The 22,821-nt window shown below is 37.4% G+C and overlaps 2 protein-coding genes across 3 annotated transcripts; both read left to right on the forward strand.

The window, feature by feature from the left end:
• The first annotated feature begins 215 nt into the window (after positions 1-215).
• On the forward strand, positions 216-9,746 carry LOC103469845 (uncharacterized). Its single transcript, XM_008417807.1, has 12 exons — positions 216-311; positions 1,111-1,843; positions 1,975-2,055; positions 2,165-2,218; positions 2,370-2,468; positions 2,862-4,728; positions 6,054-6,134; positions 6,629-6,907; positions 6,991-7,089; positions 7,707-8,003; positions 8,113-8,277; positions 8,865-9,746. The coding sequence occupies exons 2-12, from the start codon at positions 1,133-1,135 to the stop codon at positions 9,167-9,169; spliced, it is 4,038 nt and encodes a 1,345-aa protein (XP_008416029.1). The 5' UTR covers positions 216-311; positions 1,111-1,132; the 3' UTR covers positions 9,170-9,746.
• Positions 9,747-10,328: 582 nt separating this feature from the next.
• Positions 10,329-20,172, forward strand: LOC103469846 (protein transport protein Sec24C). Of its 2 annotated transcripts, XM_008417810.2 has the most exons (22): positions 10,329-10,561; positions 11,916-12,195; positions 12,472-12,572; positions 12,690-12,748; positions 12,921-12,974; positions 13,248-13,359; positions 13,464-13,591; positions 13,718-13,853; positions 14,189-14,298; positions 14,464-14,576; positions 14,785-14,976; positions 15,272-15,368; positions 15,466-15,570; positions 15,656-15,823; positions 16,462-16,558; positions 16,645-16,793; positions 17,242-17,380; positions 18,002-18,123; positions 18,296-18,475; positions 18,646-18,843; positions 19,142-19,231; positions 19,660-20,172. In XM_008417810.2, the coding sequence occupies exons 2-22, from the start codon at positions 11,963-11,965 to the stop codon at positions 19,798-19,800; spliced, it is 2,724 nt and encodes a 907-aa protein (XP_008416032.1). In that variant the 5' UTR covers positions 10,329-10,561; positions 11,916-11,962; the 3' UTR covers positions 19,801-20,172. The 2 variants fall into 2 exon arrangements, with proteins under 2 accessions (XP_008416032.1, XP_008416030.1); XM_008417808.2 differs by having other exon boundaries at positions 11,916-12,572.
• Positions 20,173-22,821: the final 2,649 nt, after the last annotated feature.

The following is a 22,821-nucleotide window of genomic DNA, read 5'->3' on the forward strand; positions in this document are numbered from 1 at the left end:
CCATATTATTAAGGAAACATCTCAAAAACACATAGACATAAATGTAAACATCAGTCTTCAAACAACTTTAAAATAATTTATTTTAAAATAGTTCTGAATTCATGGTGAGTGGATTTGGCTTACGTGTTTGTATATCAAAAGCACAAATTGAACATCTAAAAGGAATTAAAAACCATCGTGTTCCACTTTCCACCAAATGGTGGCGATAACGCGCCTGTAATCAAAACAAAGGAGAAGAAGAAGTCGTCAACCGGAAATGGCATACTTGAGCTGGTGGGAAAAAAGAAAACAACTACACGAGTTATTCGCAGGTATGTGTTTAGTGTTCAAATTACTAGTTACAAAAATAACCAGACTTAATTTTAGCATATTGTTTTTGCAGGTTTTTCTACCTGGAATATTTATCAGGTCAGAAATGTTCAGATCTAATCGTGCAAATAGCATCTCTTTGAAGCAGCTAGCTAACAGTCACCTGCGCGAGGAATGAATGTGTTTATATTTACTTTGAATATTTAGGTGTTTGTTTCCTGCAAATAGCGAGTGGTGATATCAGTTTTACAGAAAAGGAAAAAAAGAAAATTTGCATAAAATGTCTCGACGGAAACTGAAATTCAGAGAGAAATTTTATTTTCAAAAACAAAATGTAAATATTTAGCAGGGGAGAAAATGTAGCTCCCATTTAGTAATGGTTTTTACCCGCTTTACCTTGCAGGATAAGGAGGTAGGAAGCTAAATTCTAATATCATTGGGCGAGAATCAATTTTATTAATGACATTGCAACACCATTAGTAATTACAATCATTAGATATTGATTACAGTTCTTGATATTTATCTTAAAATGTTAATTAGAAGTTACCACACGTTTGACCTTTTCCAAATATGCAACCTCACGAAGTGTGATTCAGTACGAAGATGTTGCTATGTAAGGAAAATGATCAGAGACGGCGACTTGAGTCTGAGATGAACTGATAAGTATTAACTCTTGCTCTTCAGGTACTCAATAAGCTGCTTTGTGAGCTACAAACTGCAGCTGGGTTTACTGTAAAGGCACGTGGAGAATTTAAACTTATAATTGCTTTTCTTCTTGTATATCTCATCGCTATAAAATAGGAGACTCCAAGCATCTAACTGGATGGACAACTCTGCTGCAAATAAGAACCACATACAGTGTCCAACATGGTTGGACCAGAATGGCTGGTCCACTACTTCAGCTCAAGAACTTCCCATGAACCTTCACACTAACTCTCAGGCTCTCAGTCTGGGTTCTACCTCCGTCCAGAGATCGGTGTTCGGCCACCTGGAGACGTCCAATCAGAGCTGTATGAACAATCTGAGCAGCTCAACCTCCAGAAACAACAACCTGGTAAAGGCTGCCAACATGAACAGCATTTTTTCTTCCAACTCAATTTTTCATAATCCCGCCATCACTACTGCATCTCATGGGATGACTTTTGAGCCGCAAACTCTTTACACACCTTCAGGGTTGGAGACAACAAACCAGGCGAAAATAACTCCTACACCGACTCTTTCCCAGCAAAACCAGAGTCCGCTGCCTTGTGGGGTCCAGAATTTACCTCTTCAGACAGCCAATTACAAAATGTTTCAATCTCAGTTGCCTGGTCTTGGCTTATCACACGGTTTTCAAAATCAGTCTTTTGGTTTTTCCTCATGTGGGCCGAATGTTAACATGCCTCAGGCAACATTTGGAGGACAAAATAATGGGAATAGATTCTCAAACATCTCTAATTCAGCAACTTCCATGGAGCAGCATCAGTGGGTACCTTCAGGTGAAACTGGTCATGTCGACAAACCGCCACTGCAGGAGAACGGTTGTCCGCCTTCGGTAAGGATTTGATCATTAAACTGTTTATCTCTCCAGAAGATATTTAAAAAAAAAAAAAAGAAAACTTGATTTTAAATAATTGAGCAGGTTTTTTTTTTACATGTATACTTTTTATTTTTCTTTGCTTTCAGACTGAAGGCAACAAAAGACGTTCCTCAATTTTAAATCAGCGTGCACAACTGCTCAAACAGCTGGAAAACCTTGATAAACTTGTAAGTATACAAAGGTTAAAAGACGGTTATTGTTATTTTTGTCCGGGTTTCAACAGTTTCAAGTAAAGATGATGGGTAGTTTTAACTTTGCTTTGTTTTTCTTATTAAGCTGGAGTCAATGCCTTCAGATGACGAAGAGGAACCTTCAAACAATGATGTTCAGGTAAGTTATAATTTGTAACTACCATTTAAGAACAAGTAGCTCTATATTTAGTGTAAACTGTTTACTGCTGGTTTCTTTAAAGGTTATAGATCAACTGTGAAGTCCAGTTCTTAATCACAGAAAACTTTTATCTGTTTTTGTTTGTTTTTAGTCTCCACCTGCAGCAAATTGTTCCTCACCTTCACTCTGTGACAAACAGAGTTTCTCTGACACGGTGCCGGCATCTCCAGGGTCACCAGCTGGAGCCGAGGTCGGTACCGTTTTACTGTCAGGCTTTGTTCATGACCTGTACGAAGGCAGTTTCATGAAGATTATGACAAAAACTTTGTCTCTGGGGGACATGACAGAGAAAATGTTTAGTTAAGTGAAAAAAATCTGCCAGTATTTTTAATCGATATTAAGTAATTATTGATTAGAAACAAACTCCTGTATCTTGCTGAAAAGTTACTTGTAAGTTTGGTTTGTCTTATTTCACATATGCTGAGATATTTGTTTTAGAAACTAAACAAAAATACTTGGTAAGATTTTGTGTTTTTGCAGTGTAATGGTTTAAGTTGGAAATGGGTGAATTGAGATATTCTGCATTATTATCTATTTCTTAAACTAGCGATTAATTTTGCTCCATCTTTCTTTCCTTTTCCAGGAAATGGACCAAAGTTGCAGCGCGTCGGAAGCGGACTCTGATGCTGGCTCTGATTATGTGCCTCAAAGTGAAGTCAGTTTTTCAAATTCCCAGCCTGAGGACGATTCCAACTCTGAGGATTGTGTCAGTCCCAGCCGTCAGGAGGATGACACAGTGAAAGGGGAGGAAAATTCAGAAGATTCTTTGTCTGAGGAAGAAAATACCACTTCTTCAACAAAGACACCTGAAGATAACGAGAAGAAGTATGAAAAGGTGGAAATAGGAACTTCCGGAATAAAGAACGGACACTCTACCACCAGGAGAAATTACTGTCTGTTTTGTGGAAGACCGGTGACCAAAATATCGAGGCATCTTACGAACGTCCACAGCGACAGGATCGAGGTTGCCGTTGCATTTCAGTATCCTCTAAACTCAAAGGAAAGGCGAAAGATATGGCAAAAACTAACAAACGACGGAAACTTTAAACATAACAAAGATGTTTTAAAGACAGGGGAGGGAAAACTTGCCGTACGAGGTAGAACTAAAACTTCTTCCAAAGCAACAGACTTTGTTCACTGCATTTATTGTCATGGACTCTATGGAAAAAAACTCATCCACCTCCATTTGAAAAAGTGCAGGGAAAATGTTAAGACGGAAGACGACTCTCACGAGACACCAAGGCGAGTCATATCACGCTGTGCGCTTTTGACCAAAAATTGTGAAGGTATAAGTGAGGAGTTTAAGAACCTCATTGGCGCAATGGTGTATGACAACGTGACTGAAACTGTCATGGAAAACCAGATTATTTTGCAGTACGGAGAGCAAATGTTAAAGAAATATGTCAGTCATCTAAAACAGCATGAATACGCAAGACAAAACCTTCGACATGTTGCAAGACTTCTGCTCGAGGCTCAAAAGTCGACCCCAATGAAGAGTTTTGAGGATTTCTTTACGCCCTCCAACTTTAAACTTGTGGTGTCTGCTGTGAAGGTGGTGGGGCAATACGACCCTGAAAAAAAACGGTACAACATACCGTCACTTGCCCTCAAACTTGGTTACCATCTTCAGAAAATCTGCAACATCGTACAGCACAATGCCAAGAGCATTGGCGACACCAAAATGGTAGAGTCATGCAAAATATTCCTCTCCATGTATGACAAAAAATGGACCAAGTACGTGTCTTCATTGGCGTTATCAAATATTAAAGACATGCAGAAGAAAAGAGCAAACAAAGTGCCATCTGCTCAAGATGTGAAACGTCTTTATTACCACCTGGAAACGGCTCATCACGCTGCAGAGAAGAAGCTCCGCGAGAACCTTTGTTCAGAAAACTTTGCAGCTCTGGCCAGGGCGGTTCTGGCTCGGACGATTCTTTTCAACAGGAGACTTCCCGGAGAGGTTTCGTCGATTTCACTGGCGGCTTTCGAGTCACGGATACAATCAGACGTCTGTGACGACATGGACGTGTCCGTCTCAAAGATGGAAAGAAAACTGTGTGGTTTGTTCAGTAGAGTTACCATCAAAGGGAACTGTGGGAGAGTTGTCCCCATCATCCTCAAGCCTTCTTTTGAGTCGTCTATGGAGTTTTTGGTCAGCGTTCGGGAAAAATGTGGGATTCTGAGCAACAACCCATACGTGTTTGCCCGGCAGCAGTCGCTGACTGCTCAGAGAGGGTCATCTTGCATTCAGTTGCATGTCAAAGAATGTGGAGCAGAAAACCCCTCTGTCCTGAGGGTGATGAAACTCCGCAGGCATTTTTTACCGTTGCTTCAACTCCTTAATCTGGACGACGAGGAGGTCAAGCAGGTTTTGGGTCCCAATAGTGACATCCAAGTTCTGCGGCAAATCAACGACACAATGTGTGACGACTCTGTCATGGAGTCTGAAGGTAATGTTTCACTTTTTGAGCTAATTTAATTCATCAAGTTAGCAGGTGAATCCAATGTTTATAATTAGAGCTGCAGGTAACGATTATTGTACAAATCAATTACTCTGACGATTAATTGGATTAAAAACAATTGGCACGTTTTTATACAATATTAGAAATGCATTAAAATATGCAAATAAACATAATTAAAATGCAACAACAGTATTCCTTTAGTGAACACTTGATCATTTGCAGCCAAAGCTGTATCTGCTCTTAAAAAATATTTCTAAACTCAACATTTGATCCTTTTTATTTGAAGCATTTCTACTATAATATTAACTAAGGCTGATCTGTTGATTATATTTTAGATTAACCAATTAATAACTGGCAAAAGGTATTTAAAAGGAAATTTAATTTTTTACAAAAATTGTCTAAAACTATGCCACTTAGATTTTTGAATGTGAACTATTTAAAGGGAAAGTTTTTTTTCTCTTAGGTGCAAAATTTATATTTTTATGTACAGGTTTAACTTAATTTTTGCTGTTCTCTTCGAAAATTTTATTTTTGAGTGTCTATGTTCTGTATAAGGATTACTAAATTAGTTGACGGTCATTTCAATAATTGATTGATTCTGATTAATTGTTTCAGCCCTAGTTGGAATAAGAAGATGTAACTAAATTTCTGCATAAATGAAGGTTTTCAATAGTGAATCCTCATACAAGAACCATGTTTAAGAGTAATAAAGTCCAATCCATCGCAGCTAAAGCTCAACAGATTTCTGATTATGAAGTGCTGGCTTAACTGCAACAGATTTAGAAAATATAACCACTTTGTAATGTAAAAGACAAGATATTTTTGTTTAGTCGATTCTGAGACTTTTTTATAAAAAGATATGTCCTGGTTTTAATCTTGTAAATGTAAAAATATTTGGGACATACCACAGAAATTAGATTAAATTCCTTTAAAATATATTTATATACTTCCAGTTAGCTTATTTAGGATGTATTAAACAGGATTATGTACAAATTTGCTTAGACTAGAACTACTAAATCCTTAGATCTTCACTTTGGTTTCAATGTTGATGCTCAGTTGGTTTAACTGTAAAGGGACTATGAAATTTGACTTATTTAAAAAATGGCATTTGGTTAAATAGATTAAAAATTATAAAATTGTATTAATTACTCTTATTTAAAAACCTCACCAAGTAACTTAATTATGAATAGGTAATTCATTTAGAGTTGTGCTTGTATATAAATAACTGTAAAGTGAGTTATAAACCTGGTAAAATGTTTTTGGGAATTAAAAGCCTTCAAAGAAACGTCTTGTTTTTCTCTCACTGTTTTCAGGACCACTGCGGTTTTACCAACAGCGCACAGGAGCGACTGGCTGCAGAATGTCTGATGCATTAAAAAACTCAAAGACTCAAGGTACTTATTTATAATAATTACAATGATTTCCTAGAATCTTATTTAGCTTCAAAAATTCAAAACACTTGCAATAAGAAAAAAACAAGTCAAAGCAGAACAGGAAGAAACTCAGAAAATAAAAACTAGGCTTTTTTTATGCAACTAAATCTACTTTTGGTAAGAACCTCATCTCATATTTTCAACCGAGAATCAGTAACGCATTCTTGCATTTCTAATACAGGTGGAAGTAGGGAAGTAGGTAAATATGCTGGTGTAGGTCAGTGTTTTTCAAAGCAGGAAAAGTATTCAACAAAAGAACAGAAGTCCAGTTCTTTTAATTAAAAAAATTTCAGAATAACTACGGAATGCTTTTACAACCAGAACATTTAAGTCCAAGTTTTAAATGTAGATTATGTGTCCCCTGCACAATTTAAAACTCCTGATGAGGCTCCAGTAATATCTATTTTCATATGGATGGAAGGACACCCATCTTAATATATTATTCCCTTTAACAGGATTGAACAACCAGGCCAAACTTGGATGGAACGAAGCAGAAGTTCAGGCCGTAGAGAAACACTTGATGAGTTTCATCAAGAAGCACAAAATACCTCACAAAGACGACTGTATTCAGTGCCTCGATGCCGAGCCGCGCGCGCTGATGAATCGTTCGTGGAAAGGTGTGAAGAACTATGTGAGAAACCGGATCACAACTCTGCAAAGACGAACCGGATCTTCCAAAGAACCATCAAAGAGCAGAACCGCTAAAAAGAAGCATAAGCCACGGCAGAGTTATGGTAACATTTGTATTATGTTGATAAAAGCCATCTTCGGTTGAGCAACATGCGGTGATTAAAGCCAAATACGGTGCACCTTGCAGCAACATCACAGGCTCCAAATGGAGAACAGGAGGCCAGAGAAAAACCCAGTGCAGGTCCCAGTTCAGCATCGAGTCACTCAAAGTCCCAGAAAAGAAAAGGTAACTATGGTAACGTTCACACTGCAGGTCTTGATGATCAATTCAGTTTTTTCGCTGAAAATCAGTTTTTTTTTTTTTGTTGCTTTTGTTTTTTTCTGCGTAGTTCTTACTACTACAACAACGGAATATTAGGGCCACTCTAAGAAAATAAAAAAACAAAAAAGTATGAGTTTAAAGTCATAATGTCACAAGAATAAAGTCGTAGTACGCCGTGCTCTAGATATGATTTCTTTCATAACTTCATAAATGTAATTGTTTACGTCCGGATGTACTACGTCTTCTGCTTTTGTATGTCTCACATAAATTACATAAAAGTTGGATAAAATGCAACATAACTGTTCAGACGTTTTGAAGTCTCTGATTCATATCTGATTTAGTATCTCATATGGAAGAAGCACAAATTAAACTTTTTTGGGTGGATGAAAATATCAGAAGTTCACCCTTCTGTGAAAAAGCAGATTGTGAATGTAGTGCATGTTGATCATTGGAAGTCTCAGTAGTCTTTTAGTTTTTCATTTTATTTTATTCCCGTTTTATGTAACTTATAAGTTAAACATTAGAAGATAAAAAAAAAAAATCAAGTAAATTATTTGAGTTTTCTTTTTTTCTCTCGCCAGGCTCAAACTTGCTCCACAAACCAAAGCCTAAATGGGACGAAGCTGAGGTTTGTGCCGTAGAAAAACATCTGATGCGTTTTATTAAAGAGCACAAGCTTCCCCAGAAGGACGACTGCACCCGGTGCCTGGAAGCCGAGCCGCGTGCGCTGGAGAACCGCTCCTGGAGAGGCATAAAAGATTACGTCAGGAACAGGATCACAGCTCTGCAGAGACAGAGCGGATCTTCCAAAACACCGTCAAAAACCAAGAGCCGGCCCAGGAAGGGGACATCACAGAGCTCTGGGAACAACTTAACGGGTAATTTCCAACTTAAAAACAACAAAACAAATGTAGCACTCTTAAGCAAACTGCGCGTTCTTGGAAATATTAAGAGCTTTATTTCATTTTCATTTTTATTTTTTACCAGGGAGATTACAACCTCCAAGTGAAGAACAACCTCCACCAGAGCATCAGAATGCGTTCTCCAGTTGCAGCTTTGGTTCATCAAATCTTTTTCTACCACAAACTTACGCCACCACAACAAGCTGCAGCATGAATGCTCCTGCTAAGACCAGCAGAACAAAAGAAAAAGGTATTTATACAAAAGCAAATGAATTATTTCCCATCTTACCCAGATAGTCTGTCTGTAGCACCATGGCAAGGAGGATAATCTCCTTTTTCAGCGTTTTGATGTTGGATGTGAACTACAGCAAATTGTGAGATTGATGTTAACAAAACGAGCTTCATAAATGCTGGACTTTTAGCTTTATGTTAAAAGTGGTTTTCAAATTGAATAACACAGAATCACAAGTGTTTCTCTCAACTCATGTCACCATTTTTTGATTAATCAATGTAATTGATCTCCTTTTATTCAAAGGAGAGCAATCATAAGAAAAAAAATCTTTGTCTTTCTAACTGTTTATTCACTGTCACATTTTTTTTATTTTAATTATGTAAAGCACTTTGAAATGCCTTGCTGCTGAAATGTGCTATATAAATAAAATTTGATTGATTGATTGATTGACTGATAAGAGCTAGAAAAAGGTCAAAAATTTTCCTCAGATCACGAACAGTTAACTTAAACAAGATTAAAGCTCTAATTTAAGAGACTGATTCTGTACTCTTCTTAATAGCAGCAGTTATTCTAGAGATTATTTCTTTTCCTTTTGTTTTATTCAGCCTCTGCAGGTCTGCAAAAGAAATCCAAAAATACGTGGAACGAAGCAGAAGTCCAAGCCGTAGAAAAGCACCTGATGAACTTCATCACGAAGCAAAAGCTTCCTCAGAAAGACGACTGCGTTCGGTGCCTCGACGCCGAGCCTCACGCTCTAAGGAACCGCTCTTGGAAAGGCGTGAAGGACTACGTTAGGAACAGAATCACTACTTTGCAGCGACAGAGTGGCTCCTTAGGGTCTGCTCCAAAAACCAAAAAATCCAGGCAGGACCAGCCTCTGCAGAGTTCTAGACGGTACCACCAGTTGTAGGTGTTCTTTGGTGTTCAAAAAGATGTTTTGTAAAAACATGTGTTCCATTCTCATCCACTTACATAAGTACTTTTGTTGACGTTTGTATCTTGATTATCTAATTCACATAAACTTGTTTATTAACTTAATCTGTTAGGTTGGAAAAACTGATAACTGTTCCAGTTAAGGGTTTCATTAGTCTCAGTTATGTTGCTGTAAATGTTGCAAGACTGGAGTTGGAGACCCTCTAGATTGACTTTTACATTGCTGTAGTTTTAAAAAATCATTCTATGACAATAAATGTGTTTATTTTCTTAAAAAGGAAATAAATTATGCACTTTTGTTCTGTTTGCATATTTTCAATTTCAAAGATGAAAGTTTTATGCTTTTGATATACAGGTTGTCCAGTGAGTTGTTTTTTGTTTGAATTCTGCTTACAAAACCCAGATTTAATAATATTGTAAGCGTTTCTAGACTTTAAAAAGTCACCTTTACTCCACTGAAAGGTCTTGTTTTGAACCCTGTAACCAAGTTTTGAAGAGGAAATTATCTTTTGCACAATTGCATTTTTTTATAATAAACATCAGTTTTCACCATTCTATAATTGATGTTTTTTTTATTATCATAGAATAATGCATGTATCAAAAACCTTTCCACTCTTCTTCCACCATTCTCAGCCCACAAAAGTTTATTTTTATGGTATAAAACAGCCACGTAATAAATTTTAGTTTGTAACTGATAAAACCAAACTTTCTTGCATAGCTTTGTTGATTTAGTTGCATGTTTTGGAAAAATACTATATTAAAAGGCCCAGTTGTGAGTTATCAGTTAATTTTAGATAAAAATTTAGTCATTTAAAATTTTGTGGGATTTAAAGATTCCACAAAGAGAATTTTTGAATCATATAGGATACTTTTTTTTTTCTTTTTAAACTCAAGGTCATCTTGTAGTGGCCCATTACATATCTAAGGTAAATATAAGGAATTTATAGCTTAAATTAAAAAGTTAAATGCAGCATTGAATAGTTAATTTGTTTTTCTCTTAAAAATTAGTGCATCAAGAGGTGTAAACATGGTTTGTTGTTCAAATGTATACATTACCTCATCTAGACAGCCGCATTTGCTTTACATTTTTACTTATGGAATCCTTTTATTTTGAAAGGATAACCGGAAGCGCGCTGTTTTGATTCTTACTTTCCGTGATGCTAAGGTTGCGGTTTCTAGATGAGGCTGGGTAGTGTCTGGTCCAAAACGATGAGATTGTTTCTATCTCAGTTAGATTTATATTTTCATACAATATAAGGCCAGGTGTTTAAGATCCGTTGGAGCTGAGGTGAAAATGAAGACACCGACATTCGTAACGTTAACGAGCACCAAGGCAGACGGACTCTTCTGTTTCCGTTGATGTCAAAGGGTACTGACTCCTCTATCTGTTCACACATTCTACATATTTCTGGCCGAAAATTTTTATTTGACTTCTATGTTAATTAATTTGGAGTTAATGTGTGTAGAGCCTCTGTTTCAGGACCTCATTTACGACAGAACCCTCTCTGTCATTGGAGAGTCTCTGTTAGCTAGCTAGCACAACTAAGAAGCAGTAATAAAACCAGGGGGAAAATCCCACTTTAGTTTAATTTTTAAAACTATTTTTTACAGTGATAACATAGCTTAAGATGAGGCCAAAGTTGTCAAAATATAACATAATTATTTTTACATTTTAAATGTTTACCCAGTGTGGTAGACATGGGGTTTTAATAGGTTATTCAATCACAAAAATGCCTATAAACGCTATTGCAGCAAGTATTGGCCTTCTTTCCTTTACATACACGTTGATATATTATTCTTTGCATCTAAAACTGCTTCAGTTATTCTGGTAAGGCTTTTTCTAAATGTTTAAAAGTGCATTTATGACCATTTCTACTGTTATGTATTTGTGAGGTCAAACACTAATGTTGGCTCCCAGTCTCTGCTTTACTTAATCCCAAATATTCTCTATCAGGTTGAGGTCAGGGCTCTGGTGCACTGTCCTTTTGGAAATTAAATGCTCATCTCCAAAGAGTTTTCTTAGCATTAAATGTTTATTTCATTTAAACTAATGGGGAGGAAAAAAACAAAAACCGTAATATTAACTCTGTTGAACTTTACATGTTGCCAGAAGCAGTCAGAAAAATTTATTTGATCAGGATTTACCTTTACACAAACCAATTTATTCAATGTAGTAAATATTAACTAATCTTAGTGTCTCAGTGAGTTATTGATCTGTATAACTGAAATAAAGTCTTATGTTTTATACCTTACAGTTATTGAAATTGGTGATTTTTTAAATTTTGTTAAATTTGTTTTATGTTCTCAGACCAATCAGGTGCATAGGGTGTGGGAGAGACTTTTCTAAACATAACATTTTGTTAGATTTTTGTTTACTTTGTCTATATTATGTAGACTAATATCACAACACATTGCATTCTTAATAACAATAATAAATGATGTAATAAAAAGGCTAATTGAAACGGTCTTCTTTAGTTCATTTGTATCGTTTTTATCTACAAAGTGTGGTGCTAGGAAAGTTTGAAAACTTAACTTGAAAATACTTGAAAAGTGCTTGAATTTTACTGTGGGAAAACCCTGAAGAAAACTGAAATTAAATAGAAAAATCTAGTCAAAAAGAAGAAACCCTAAATGTGCCCAGCTACTGATGCATGAAATAACTTTACAGAGAACAAGCCGAATATATTTTAAATATTCTATGTCATTCTCTGCTGTCTCATCAGATCCTGCCTCCAATGAGAAAAATTCTGATTTCTGATTTTTATGGGGGATGATGGACGCCCCGTCCCCTAATGCCTGTCCGCCGTGGGCGGTCCAGAACGGCTGGTCCTCTGATGCGCCTGCAGGACCTGTCTGCAATCCTCTCCCCGACTTCCAGCAACTCAGCCTGGGCTGTGAACCCAACCAAAACCCGAGCTACAACCACCTGCAGGCATCTGGCGTTTACTCTAAGAGTGATATTGCTGCCTTTTCTACCAGGAGCAACTCTCATCCCAGCATGCAGTATGTTTGTAAAGATGATCAGAGCATTCCTGATATTTTATCCCCTACTATCCAAGAAAGGAACATACCGCCATGCTCTCTTCCATATAATGAAGCGATGCAGCCAATGCAACATTACTCCCCTCCTAACCCTTACCAGGCAGTAGATCCCTCATCATATTCTCAACATACATATCGAAGTCTTCTGAATCAGCCACCAGCTCAAAATCCTCTTCCTGTTAGCTCTTCCTGTGTTGAACCTCAATTAAACCATAATCAACATCTTGCATCCGACGGGGGAAACTCTGGATCTTTTGTTGGATTTAATGAAACGCTGACCTCACCCAGTGCTCCCATCCAACAGCAGCCTCTGTGGAGCGTCGCAGCGCTCTCTAAAGGTGAGCTCTGTGTGGGTTTGGTCATAAATAACATCAGAGGAATCAGAATAAAATGTTCAAAATTTATTAAAATTAAAACGACTTCTCCAACTGAAGTTTTTATTTGTATTTTTTCAGAGAGCATAAATGACTTTGTGCCCACTGCATCTCCACTGGATCATAATTTGACACCTCAGGTTGGTGAATGAACATGGTAGCTTATGTAGCTTATGTAGTCAAAAATTAGTCATTTATATTCCTTAAACTTGAAATTTGATCACCTGCCAGAAGTTTTTTGTCAGGCGAAAAACTGCTGGCAGTTCGACTGGAAGATAAAAATCTATGTAAGTTCATTTCTCTTCTCTGCAGTCTCCCAACTCTGAGTCCCGTTATGGCCTGAATCCTGAACTGTTACCAAGCGCTGTAAGTTTATTTATCTCAGTTCTTTAATTTCTCTCAAATTCTCAGCTCTAAAAACGACTTATGTTTTCTATGACATATTTTAGTTTTAAATATGTTCACATTCAGCTTCTCAGCTTTTGAAAAGTAAAACATGCAGTATTTGCCTTACTGTATTCATTGTTACATATTTGCAATAACAGCTGGCTGATCACGAATAATTAATTACATATCTTTACCTCTGAGTATAGTGAAATGTTTAAAGGGAAGCTGACAGACCTCTCTGTCTCTGTGAAGGTAAAGGTGATGGCAGAGGACAGAGCCGAGTGGGATGGAAAAGTTTTCATCTCTGAGCATTTTTCTCGCCTGCCTCCTCTGGCGACCACTTCCTGTGTCACAGAGGACAGAGGTGAACAGTTTCTGTCTCAGATGTTCTCTGTCATGGATTTAATTCAGTAATGCAGCTGTAGACACATGAAACCTTGCATCAGTAATTTTATCTGATTGCTGCAGGTAACGTAAGCCCTTTGGCCATCCGCTCTGTTACTTACTGCGTCCCCTGTGACGGTCAGACAGCGCTGCTCAGCCGACTGCCACTAGGGGCGCTGGTTACTCCCTTCTTTAATCAAAATGAATGCCAGGTCAGTTTTTATACTTATTAATGTGAGATAAATAATCATCTTTGTTGTTAAAGCATTTTCCAGTTGAAGACGTGTGTGTGTTGCCATAGTTGTGTTGACTTTTAAAAAAATATTTTTTTCCACCAGAAGCCAATTCCTCTATGCAAACATGCAGATTGTGTGGTGGGCTGTCGTTGGTGCGGCGCCTCCATGTGCCCAGCGATGGGCTGGCAGGACTGTGGGCAGAGGTTTTACTGCCCCTTCTGTGGGAAACTCAATGAAGGTAGAATTTAAAATCTGTTTGTTTTAGAGATAAAAATAGAAACATCTGACAAGGGTGCTTGAAATCCTTGAAAACGCTTCAATATCAAATATATATCATCAAACATAGGAGAAAATAGCAAAAATAACATTTCCAATCATATTGTTCATTTTGTTTGTGTTTTCTTTTAATTTGCCATCAATAACTTTGGTTTATCATTGCAACAATAAATATCTATATATTTTTTTACGATAATCGATAAAGAATAAATTATACAATAAATGCCCATGCTTAGTAATTCAGTTTGTTTTAATTCATCTAAATGTTGTTTTTGTTTTATTTTTACTGGGTCTCAGTGCCGTGGCAGCAGTACCAGCCCACTAAAGGAGCAGAGGGGGTCCGGGTTGACCAAGACACGAGGCCTGAACTCAGCATGGGGTCGTATGAAACACTGAACTCAGACAAGGTAAACTTCCCACTCTGCAGATTTGACTTTATTTGCATTTTCCCTTCTGAACCTGCTCTTCAGTAAGTTCTTTTTTAATGCCTATGTTCTTTCATGAGATCATTTATAATGTAAGTGGTTTTCTGGAAGGAAATGTGAGTTGAAAACGTGTTTCTTTCACTCCAGGGTGAAGCTGCTGCACTTCTTCTAGCTATAGATGTTTCTGCCTCTGCACTGAGAGGAGGACACTTAGAGTTTGTCGCTCAGCAAATACACGCATTGCTCACCTCACTGGTCAGGTAAGCACATTTCTTACAGAAATATTCATTATTTTCTGTTGGTCACATAAAGTTCCTATTAAAGTACATTGTAGTTTATTGTTGTAACTTGACAAACTGAGAAAAAACTCAAAGGATATAAATACTTTTACATTATCTGTAGTTTCTGGGCCAGTTTGGAAAGATCAAGATCAGGTTTGATCGTTTTCTTTTGTTTGTTTTTTTGTAGAGAGGCAGGAGACGCTTCGTCAGACCTCCGTGTGGGTTTGATGACGTACGACAGCAGAATCCACCTGTACGACCTCAGTCCTGACCTTTCCCGTCCTCACATGCTGGTCATCGCTGAGACAGAAGACCTGCAGCTTCCTGTGAGGGAGGGGCTTCTAGTGTCCCTCAAAGACTGCATAGAAAGCATAGACAGGTAACGAAACACATCAGCCGTTCTGACAGTTGTGTTCTTGTTTCTTGATTTGATCTGATGATTTTTTTGTACATTATTCAGAGGATTCAAAATTCTGCTTGTAGAGTGTCGGATGTAGCTCTGTAATTGTCATTTTTCTGGGCATTTAAATGGCCCTGTTTGTGTCTGAAACCTCCCATTCGGGCTGAAATGTGCTCCATCAATAAGTAAGAATGATGGAGCACGAATGGTTTGTAATAACACCCACATCTCTTCCAGAATCAGAAACAATTGAGATCCTTTCTTTTGTCCGCAGTGTGTTGCAGCTCATTCCTCAGTTCGGCGCTGAGTGCAGTGACTCCAGTGGACTTTCCATTGAGCTTCCTGTTAAAGCAGGCCTGGCTGTACTGCAGGTAATCAATCAATAAACATGTTGCTTACTCTCTCCGCTGTTTTCTTCCTAAATGCCAGAGATTTGCAGAAACTGAGATTATTTTATAAAACATGTAGGGCCTGAAGTGTCCAGGGAAACTGCTTATCTTCCACACAGCTGCCCTGATTGAGACGGGACACACAAACTCTTCCTCAGGGTTCTTTGGGACCAACAAACCAAAGGTAAATCTAACTATAACAGTCTATACATTAGTCAGATGCATTCAGTTCATGAAACATTTCTCCCCTCCCTGTTTGTTTTCTATAGTCCATCTTCCAGCCATCAGAAAAGGCCATCTCATTGGCTAAAGAGTGCATCAGCCAGGGATGCGGCGTCCACATGTTTGTTCTCTCCCAGCAGGAAGTGGGCGGGGCTTGGCCGGGCCACATTCCATTTCTTACTGGTGGAGCTCTGCACACCTACAGCTACCTCCAGGTGCACCAGCAGCTCCGCCCACTGTGGCTCTTTGGTCTTTTTTAATGGAAAGTTTGAAATTTAAGGAATTCTGCTGAGAATTCTGCTGACCTTCAAGCCATTGTTAAATTTGTTTCTGGTAAATGGACTCAACTTATGTGGTGCTTTTACACACAAACATTCACACATTCATACTTCGTTGCACACTGCCACTAATGTGTGAATTATTATCCTGAAAAGCCATGAAATACTTTATAAAAAGATATATGTAAATACTTAGATTGATACAATTGTTGATTTATATAGCTTTTGAGACTGACATACGTTTTAACACACACTTCATACTGCTGTACATTGTGATTAAAAATTTCAGATTGCACTTTTCTCACTTAGGCTGAAAAGATTAATTGGATTAATCATGATTAATTGATTACTGAAATAATCGTCAACTAATTTAGTAATCAATTAATCATTAACTAGCGTATACAGACTCAAATCTGCTGATATGAAAAACATAATCAGAGTATAATTAAGCCACAACATTTTGTATTTAAGATAAAAACAAAACATTTTGTCTGTAAACATGTTCTACTCAGAATTCCTCTGAAGTTCCTCAAGTGCATTGTTTCATTTGAACTTTTGTAACATTTCCATCGCAGGGCGAACTGGACAGAGAGCGTTTCAGCACGGATCTGAAGCGGATTGTTGAGACGGAAACCGGCTACAAGGCTGAGCTCAGGATATTCGTCAGCAAAGGTGAAAGAAGATTCTGATGTTTTCACTCCATCACTTTTCTTTATAAAATGTCTGATTTGACTGGTTGGTTGTGTTTGTGCTGCCAGATTTGCGCGTGTCTGGTTGCTATGGGCTGTTTGTGCCTGGTTCGAACACTGGACACATCGCCATGGCAACGCTCGACTGCAGGACAACTCTGGCTGTGGAGCTGGCCCACAGCAAAGCTTTGGATGAGACGAGAGGGGCAGCCGTTCAGGTGAGTTAGAGAAATGGGTGAAGACGCATCAAACACGTCGCCTGTTTTGGCTTTTTATGATTTCTCTTCCTTACGTTTTTCCTTTTGGACGTTTTTACTAATTATTTATATTAGGCGCAGGGATCAATAACAAGATGTTATGATTTTTAAAACAAAGTCTGAAAAAATCTTTACAGTGGAGACATTTTATATTGTCGTTAGCATCTATTAGCGTGACTAGCATGTTGATTAATTTGGTCTCAGCCATCTTCAGTCTCTGGGAAAGTCAACATTGAATGCATTGGGTTTTTTTTCCAAAACATCAATTGATTGGATGTTAAATTGAAGCATTTATGGAAATAAATGACATTTTGTAACATTATGTCTTCCAGGTCTTTCGTACAATGTAAGTTTAATGTAACATGAAGCATTATGTAATAATTTTATGCTTTTTCGTCTCATGCACCAGGTCGTCCTGTCTTACATTTCCCAGACTGGAGAGAGAAGGACCAGGGTTCACACTTTGACACTGAGATGCTCACGCCACCTACAGGACACTTTCAGGAACTACCAGGCTGAAACCCTTCTCACTTTCTACTGCAAGAAGAGTATGAAATATGTTCTGTGTCACTGAAATATATAATAGTTATAAAAGCTTCCACTGTTTACAACAGGATGATTCATTGTGATTTATCAATTTGAAAAAAAAGTTTGAGATTTGAACATTTTACAACTTAGTATTGATGGTTTAAATAAATGTAATAAGTCCTACATATTTATAGGTTGCCTTTAAGACATAGAGGAATTGCATTTTTAGTGCAATTGTTGTTAATTAGTATCTTCCTCTGAGTGCTGTTTGTAATATTGATTATTTTTTATTTTTTTACAATATGCTGAATTACCATTACAGGCCTATAGTTGGTAAAGTTCAGGTCAGCAACCTTCAAAACCCACAGAGCCATTTCTGCTTTTGTTTCTGCGAAATATGATTTGTTGAGAGCCTCAACAGCTTAAAAAGAAAAAAGGTAGTTAATCGATTTTAGAAACTTTAACTCTGAAAATATGTTTCTTTAATACTTCAGTGAAGAATAACAATGTTACATATTTACCCAGTTTGATGGACTTTATCACCTTCATAATTAAATGACAAAACTTGGTAATTTAAGAGCAATTAAACATTTCTGTGGTTACTTTGTTTTAATTCTACTTTCCTTTCTGTGTCTGTCAAGTGTACTGTGCAGTGTTAGGGCGCCCTCTGCAGGAGCTGAGGGAGGAACTGCAGACAGACGTAACAGAAGCTCTGGCGTCTTACCGCAAACACTGCTGCTCGTCTTCAGTGTCTGCGGGCCAGGTGAGGTAACAGTTGCACACAAACACATGACTGTGTTTACTATTTCCAAATTTTACTTCAGTATACATTTTTTTAAAGCCTTCCAGGTGTTTAATTGCAAAAAAAAAAAAAAAACATGTTCTGCTTTGTTTTTATTTTATTTTAACTTTACTGTGTCGTGTTCATTCTGCAGCTGGTGCTTCCTCAGTTCCTGCGAGCTCTTCCTGTTTACGTCAACAGCCTGAGGAAGAGTGAGGTTCTGCTTCCGGGTCTGAGGAGCTCCGTCCACCAGCGGCTGCAGCAGCGCTGCCGGGTGCTGGGCCTCGACACCTGCAGCACCGTCCGACACTTCTACCCCCTGCTGCTGCCTCTGGTTGGTCACCAACACATCAGAGTTATTCTTGACACAACATACATTAAATAAAATATTCAACCCAAAGTTTGTGTGGATCAAAATGTTGCATCTTGGGAGACATTTCCATTTATCTGCTGGAAGACAGTAAGGCAACCATCAAATTTAGTGTTTTTTTTTTCTTTCTTCAGCTGCCTTCAGTCGACAGCTCCAGTCCTCCAGACCCACAGGGGGCGCTACGGTGCACCAGTTCCAGCCTGGACTCCAGAGGTCTGTACCTGGCTCACGCCCCCTTCACTGTGCTGCTCTGGGTTGGCACTCAGGTCCCTGCGGGGATTCTTGTTGAGCTCTTCAACGCCAGCTGCTTCTCTTCGCTGCCTTCAGGCGAGGTGGGAGAAAACACAGATTTATTTATTTATATTGAACACGCAATAAAAAGTCAAAACAAAAATAATAATAACACTAAGAATCATGCAAATTGTTAAAAAAAGAGCATATAGAAGACAAAAGATTAAAAACTCATGATTCATCTGCGTAAAGATTAAAACATGTTTCCTTCAGAATATTGTAGTGATGGCATAGTTTGCACAACGTTTGGCATCCTTTGTGAGCTTTGATATTAAATAAACCTGACATCCTCCAGGTTTATGTCTTCCTCCTCCTTTCTCCTCCTGTTTGTTTAACCAGACCAACCTTCCAGCTCTGGAAAACCGTCTGTCCATCGGAGTCCGGTCACTCATCAGCTCGCTCAACTCCGAGGTTCCCTACGCCCGCAAGGTGAGATAGAAAACACGTTGCTTTTCTGGACAGTGTGTGTTGCATGTGATTAAACTAATTTTACAAAATTTTAATACATTAAAATGTTCTTTTACAGAGGCTGGACAAAAGAATGTTATTCTTAAAGGAATGAAACATGGAAATGTGACAGATGCTAGAGCTTTTAAAAGAGCCTTGCTTAATTATTTTATTACGCAGTGTTATCATCGTGAAAATGTTATGTTTCTAATGTAGTTATTTCATTAAGTAAAGTGTTAAAATTGTGCATTTATGAATCCATATGTTATATTTCTAATATTATGTTAAGTGTAACTGTTTTTGTAATAAATAATTTTTATGATGTGCAGCGTGAGCAAGCCATTTAAACTGAAAGTTGACTCAAGAAACGTTTTGTTTAGCGCTTTAATAACTGTTATTTCTTTTTTCAGCTTGTGGTGGTGAAACAAGGCGACACCTGTGAGGAGGCGCTGCAGCGCCACCTGGTGGAAGACAAGAGTCCCAACGGAGGAGCGTCATATGCAGACTTCCTGTACCATCTCCACGTCAACTCTGTCCGTCTCCTGCTGTGATCCACACACACACACACACACACACACACACACACACACACACACACACACGGAAAGACTGAATGCAGAAGATCATGGTTTTGTTTTTATTGATAGAAGAATTATTGTAGTTTGAAAATATTAAGACTGTTCAGAGAAGTAGGATGTGCATGGAGAAGTGCCCCTAAAATAATCACTTTTATCTATTTATTTATTAAAGAATGATGTGTTTATGTGAAGAGTTATGAAATGGGTTTTATTTTCTGAAATATATCTGTTGTTAATTTATCCATGTGTCAGAGATTCTCTAACTTCAGCTTCGTGTGTGTGAGAGAGAAAGTCCCTTCCTGTGGATTAAAAATAAAAAGAATGGAGATTTTAACTGAACCATGACTCAAGTTTTCCCCTTTTTGCTCCCCAACATTGACGTAACGAACAGGGCAGCTGATGAAGATGTGACTCAGGAAGCTGAAAGGGCGACTGCCTAATCTGTCATAAGTGCCTAATAACACTAATTAACTGTGATTATGAACTGAACTATGTGGCTCAGTGAGCTGCGGCTCTTTAACCACTGACATTTTTTCATTGTGTTACAACAAGTTAAAGAGTGAAGTAGTTTTATAGTAAGAAACATGTTTTAAGTGCAAGCTCTGTTATAAATCTGTCAAAAATAATGTTCAACTATAAAACCTTTACTCATTCAGCTTACGAGTAAAAGCACTTACTCCGATGACTCACCTCACCATTATGCGTCTTCCTACTCATGTTGGAAAAAGTCGTTTCTTCCTCTTAAGCTAATCTTTACTCTGGAAGTCATTAAAATGGCTCATTAAAAGAAGTAAATTCTTACACTTTAAATGGCAGAAACTATGAAAAGTCTGAAGAAACATAACAAATTCAGGTTTTATTTTCACTTACAGTTTATTTTGTTGGAAATTCAAGATTTAAAAGTTTTTTAGACATGTTAATTTGTCATTTAATATTTGTTTTCATTTTATTCACTCGATACACATGAATCAAACAACTTCGAACAACTAAGTGAAAAAAGGAGCAGAGAGAAGCACACACTTATATCTGCTTCCTATTTGCATAAAGAGAAAATTAGCTATTCAACTCAAGAGACTGCAACAGACATACTTCAAATAAACATAAAATATACACAAAACATCAGTTTATTCAAAGCCATTTCATCATAATTAAATGTCTTAAATGCAGAAAGAGATGCAGAACTTTCATCAAACATTGAAAAACATGGTGAATGTAAAAGTTAAAATCTTTGTAATGGAGAAAGTTATGCAGCTTTTTCAAGATTGAATGCTTTTTCTTCAATCTCCCAGATTTCCTGGAAACATTTAGAACTTATCAGACCAGTAATTATCTTTATAATACATGATACAAATGTAGTTTGCATCTACATATAGAGTAAATAGGAACCATGCGTTTATGTAATCTGATTTTGCGAATGTAAACAATTGTACATGTCTATCATGCAGTGACAGCGACTGTGAAATACTTTTAAACTGAACTGTATCTGGTCAACATTATGAGTCTTGTGCACTAAAATTTATAGGTAACGCGTTTCAGCACTGACATCCTTTGCTGTGATGAATCAATTATAGTTATTTAATTCATTCGTTAAGTAAACAGTTAAACATTAAACATGTCGTTTGTAAGGCAGGTTTTGAAGTCATAAACAAGCTCTCTCATATTTGCCCCTATTTGGAAATACGCACCATGCGGGAGGGAGGTGTGTTCGGTTACGTTGTGGCGCTGCGCCTGTGCGCAAAGTGTCCACCAGAGGGCGACATGGAGTCACCGTCTTCCCGCGGAGAAGCTGCAGCCAAATGAAGCGAGTCGCGTCAAGTCAGCCAGAGCGATCAGCGAAACACCGGAAAAAGACTTGGCACAATAAAGAAAACCACACTTGCGCCTTAAAGGATTACGTGTGGTTGAGTAGAGTAGTATTACTTCAACATATTTTTACACAAGTAAAAGTAAGAAGTAGCATTCCAAGAAGTTACTCAAGCAAGAGTAAAAATGTACTTAGTTAAAAAGCTACTCATGTATTGAGTGACTGATCATATAAATTGATATTTGGGCAAAAGAAACATTTTCAAATATTTTTTAAAATTAAAGTTTACATAAAATTAATCACTATATGTCAGAACTGGGTAAAGTACTTCTAGGGATAATATATAGTGCTTTTTGTATCTTATAAATATTAGGATTATCTAGCAGGCTGAGTGGATAGAAGATAACAAAGCTGAATCTTTCAGGGTCTAGAAATTTAATTCTGATTCCGATTCCAAATTTTAGGATTATGATTTGATTCAAAAATTATTTTTAAATCAGAAACCTATTCAAATAGTCTGTGTAAGTTATGCTGATGAGAGGAATGACAGTGACAACAAATAAAACATTTATTTAAAACAGTTACATATTCTATTAAATTCCATTTGTTTATTTTTAAACAAAAATAACTGCATAAAAATCTGTAGCTTACATTCCCAGTATTAGGTCAGCTTAGCTCACCAGCTTTTTCTTAAATAAAAAAATATCAAATAATTATTCAAAATATAATTTTACAAAAACAGTTCAGCAGATTAAAATGGAATTTTGAGCATTTTTAGTCAATTGAAAATTTCCAGGACTTGAAACTGTGAAGGGACTTTTTTTCTGCACAATAAGAGGTGTATGGGTGCCTGTGTCTCATACATTTTTAATTAAAATGGGTTTGTTCTTTCTTTATTGAAGTTACTTATTGGGATAAAATATTCAGAAAGAGTAGGAAAGTTCATAATAACCGTCCAGTAAAATTACTCCGAGGCGCATTTCTTTTTTCCAAAACGTTACTCAGGTAAATGCAACTGAGTAAATGTAACTACTTATGTGGATTTCCTATGTACAAGATAAAAAAATTCCTTTTAATACTTTGTGAAAATAACAACCTTAAAGCATATATTAAAACTTCTTTTCATTAAGCCATCCATCCATCCATCCATCTTCTTCCGCTTATCCGGGGTCGGGTCGCGGGGGCAGCAG

This window comes from Poecilia reticulata, linkage group LG9 (assembly GCF_000633615.1).
Source record: "Poecilia reticulata strain Guanapo linkage group LG9, Guppy_female_1.0+MT, whole genome shotgun sequence".
NCBI lineage: Eukaryota > Metazoa > Chordata > Actinopteri > Cyprinodontiformes > Poeciliidae > Poecilia > Poecilia reticulata.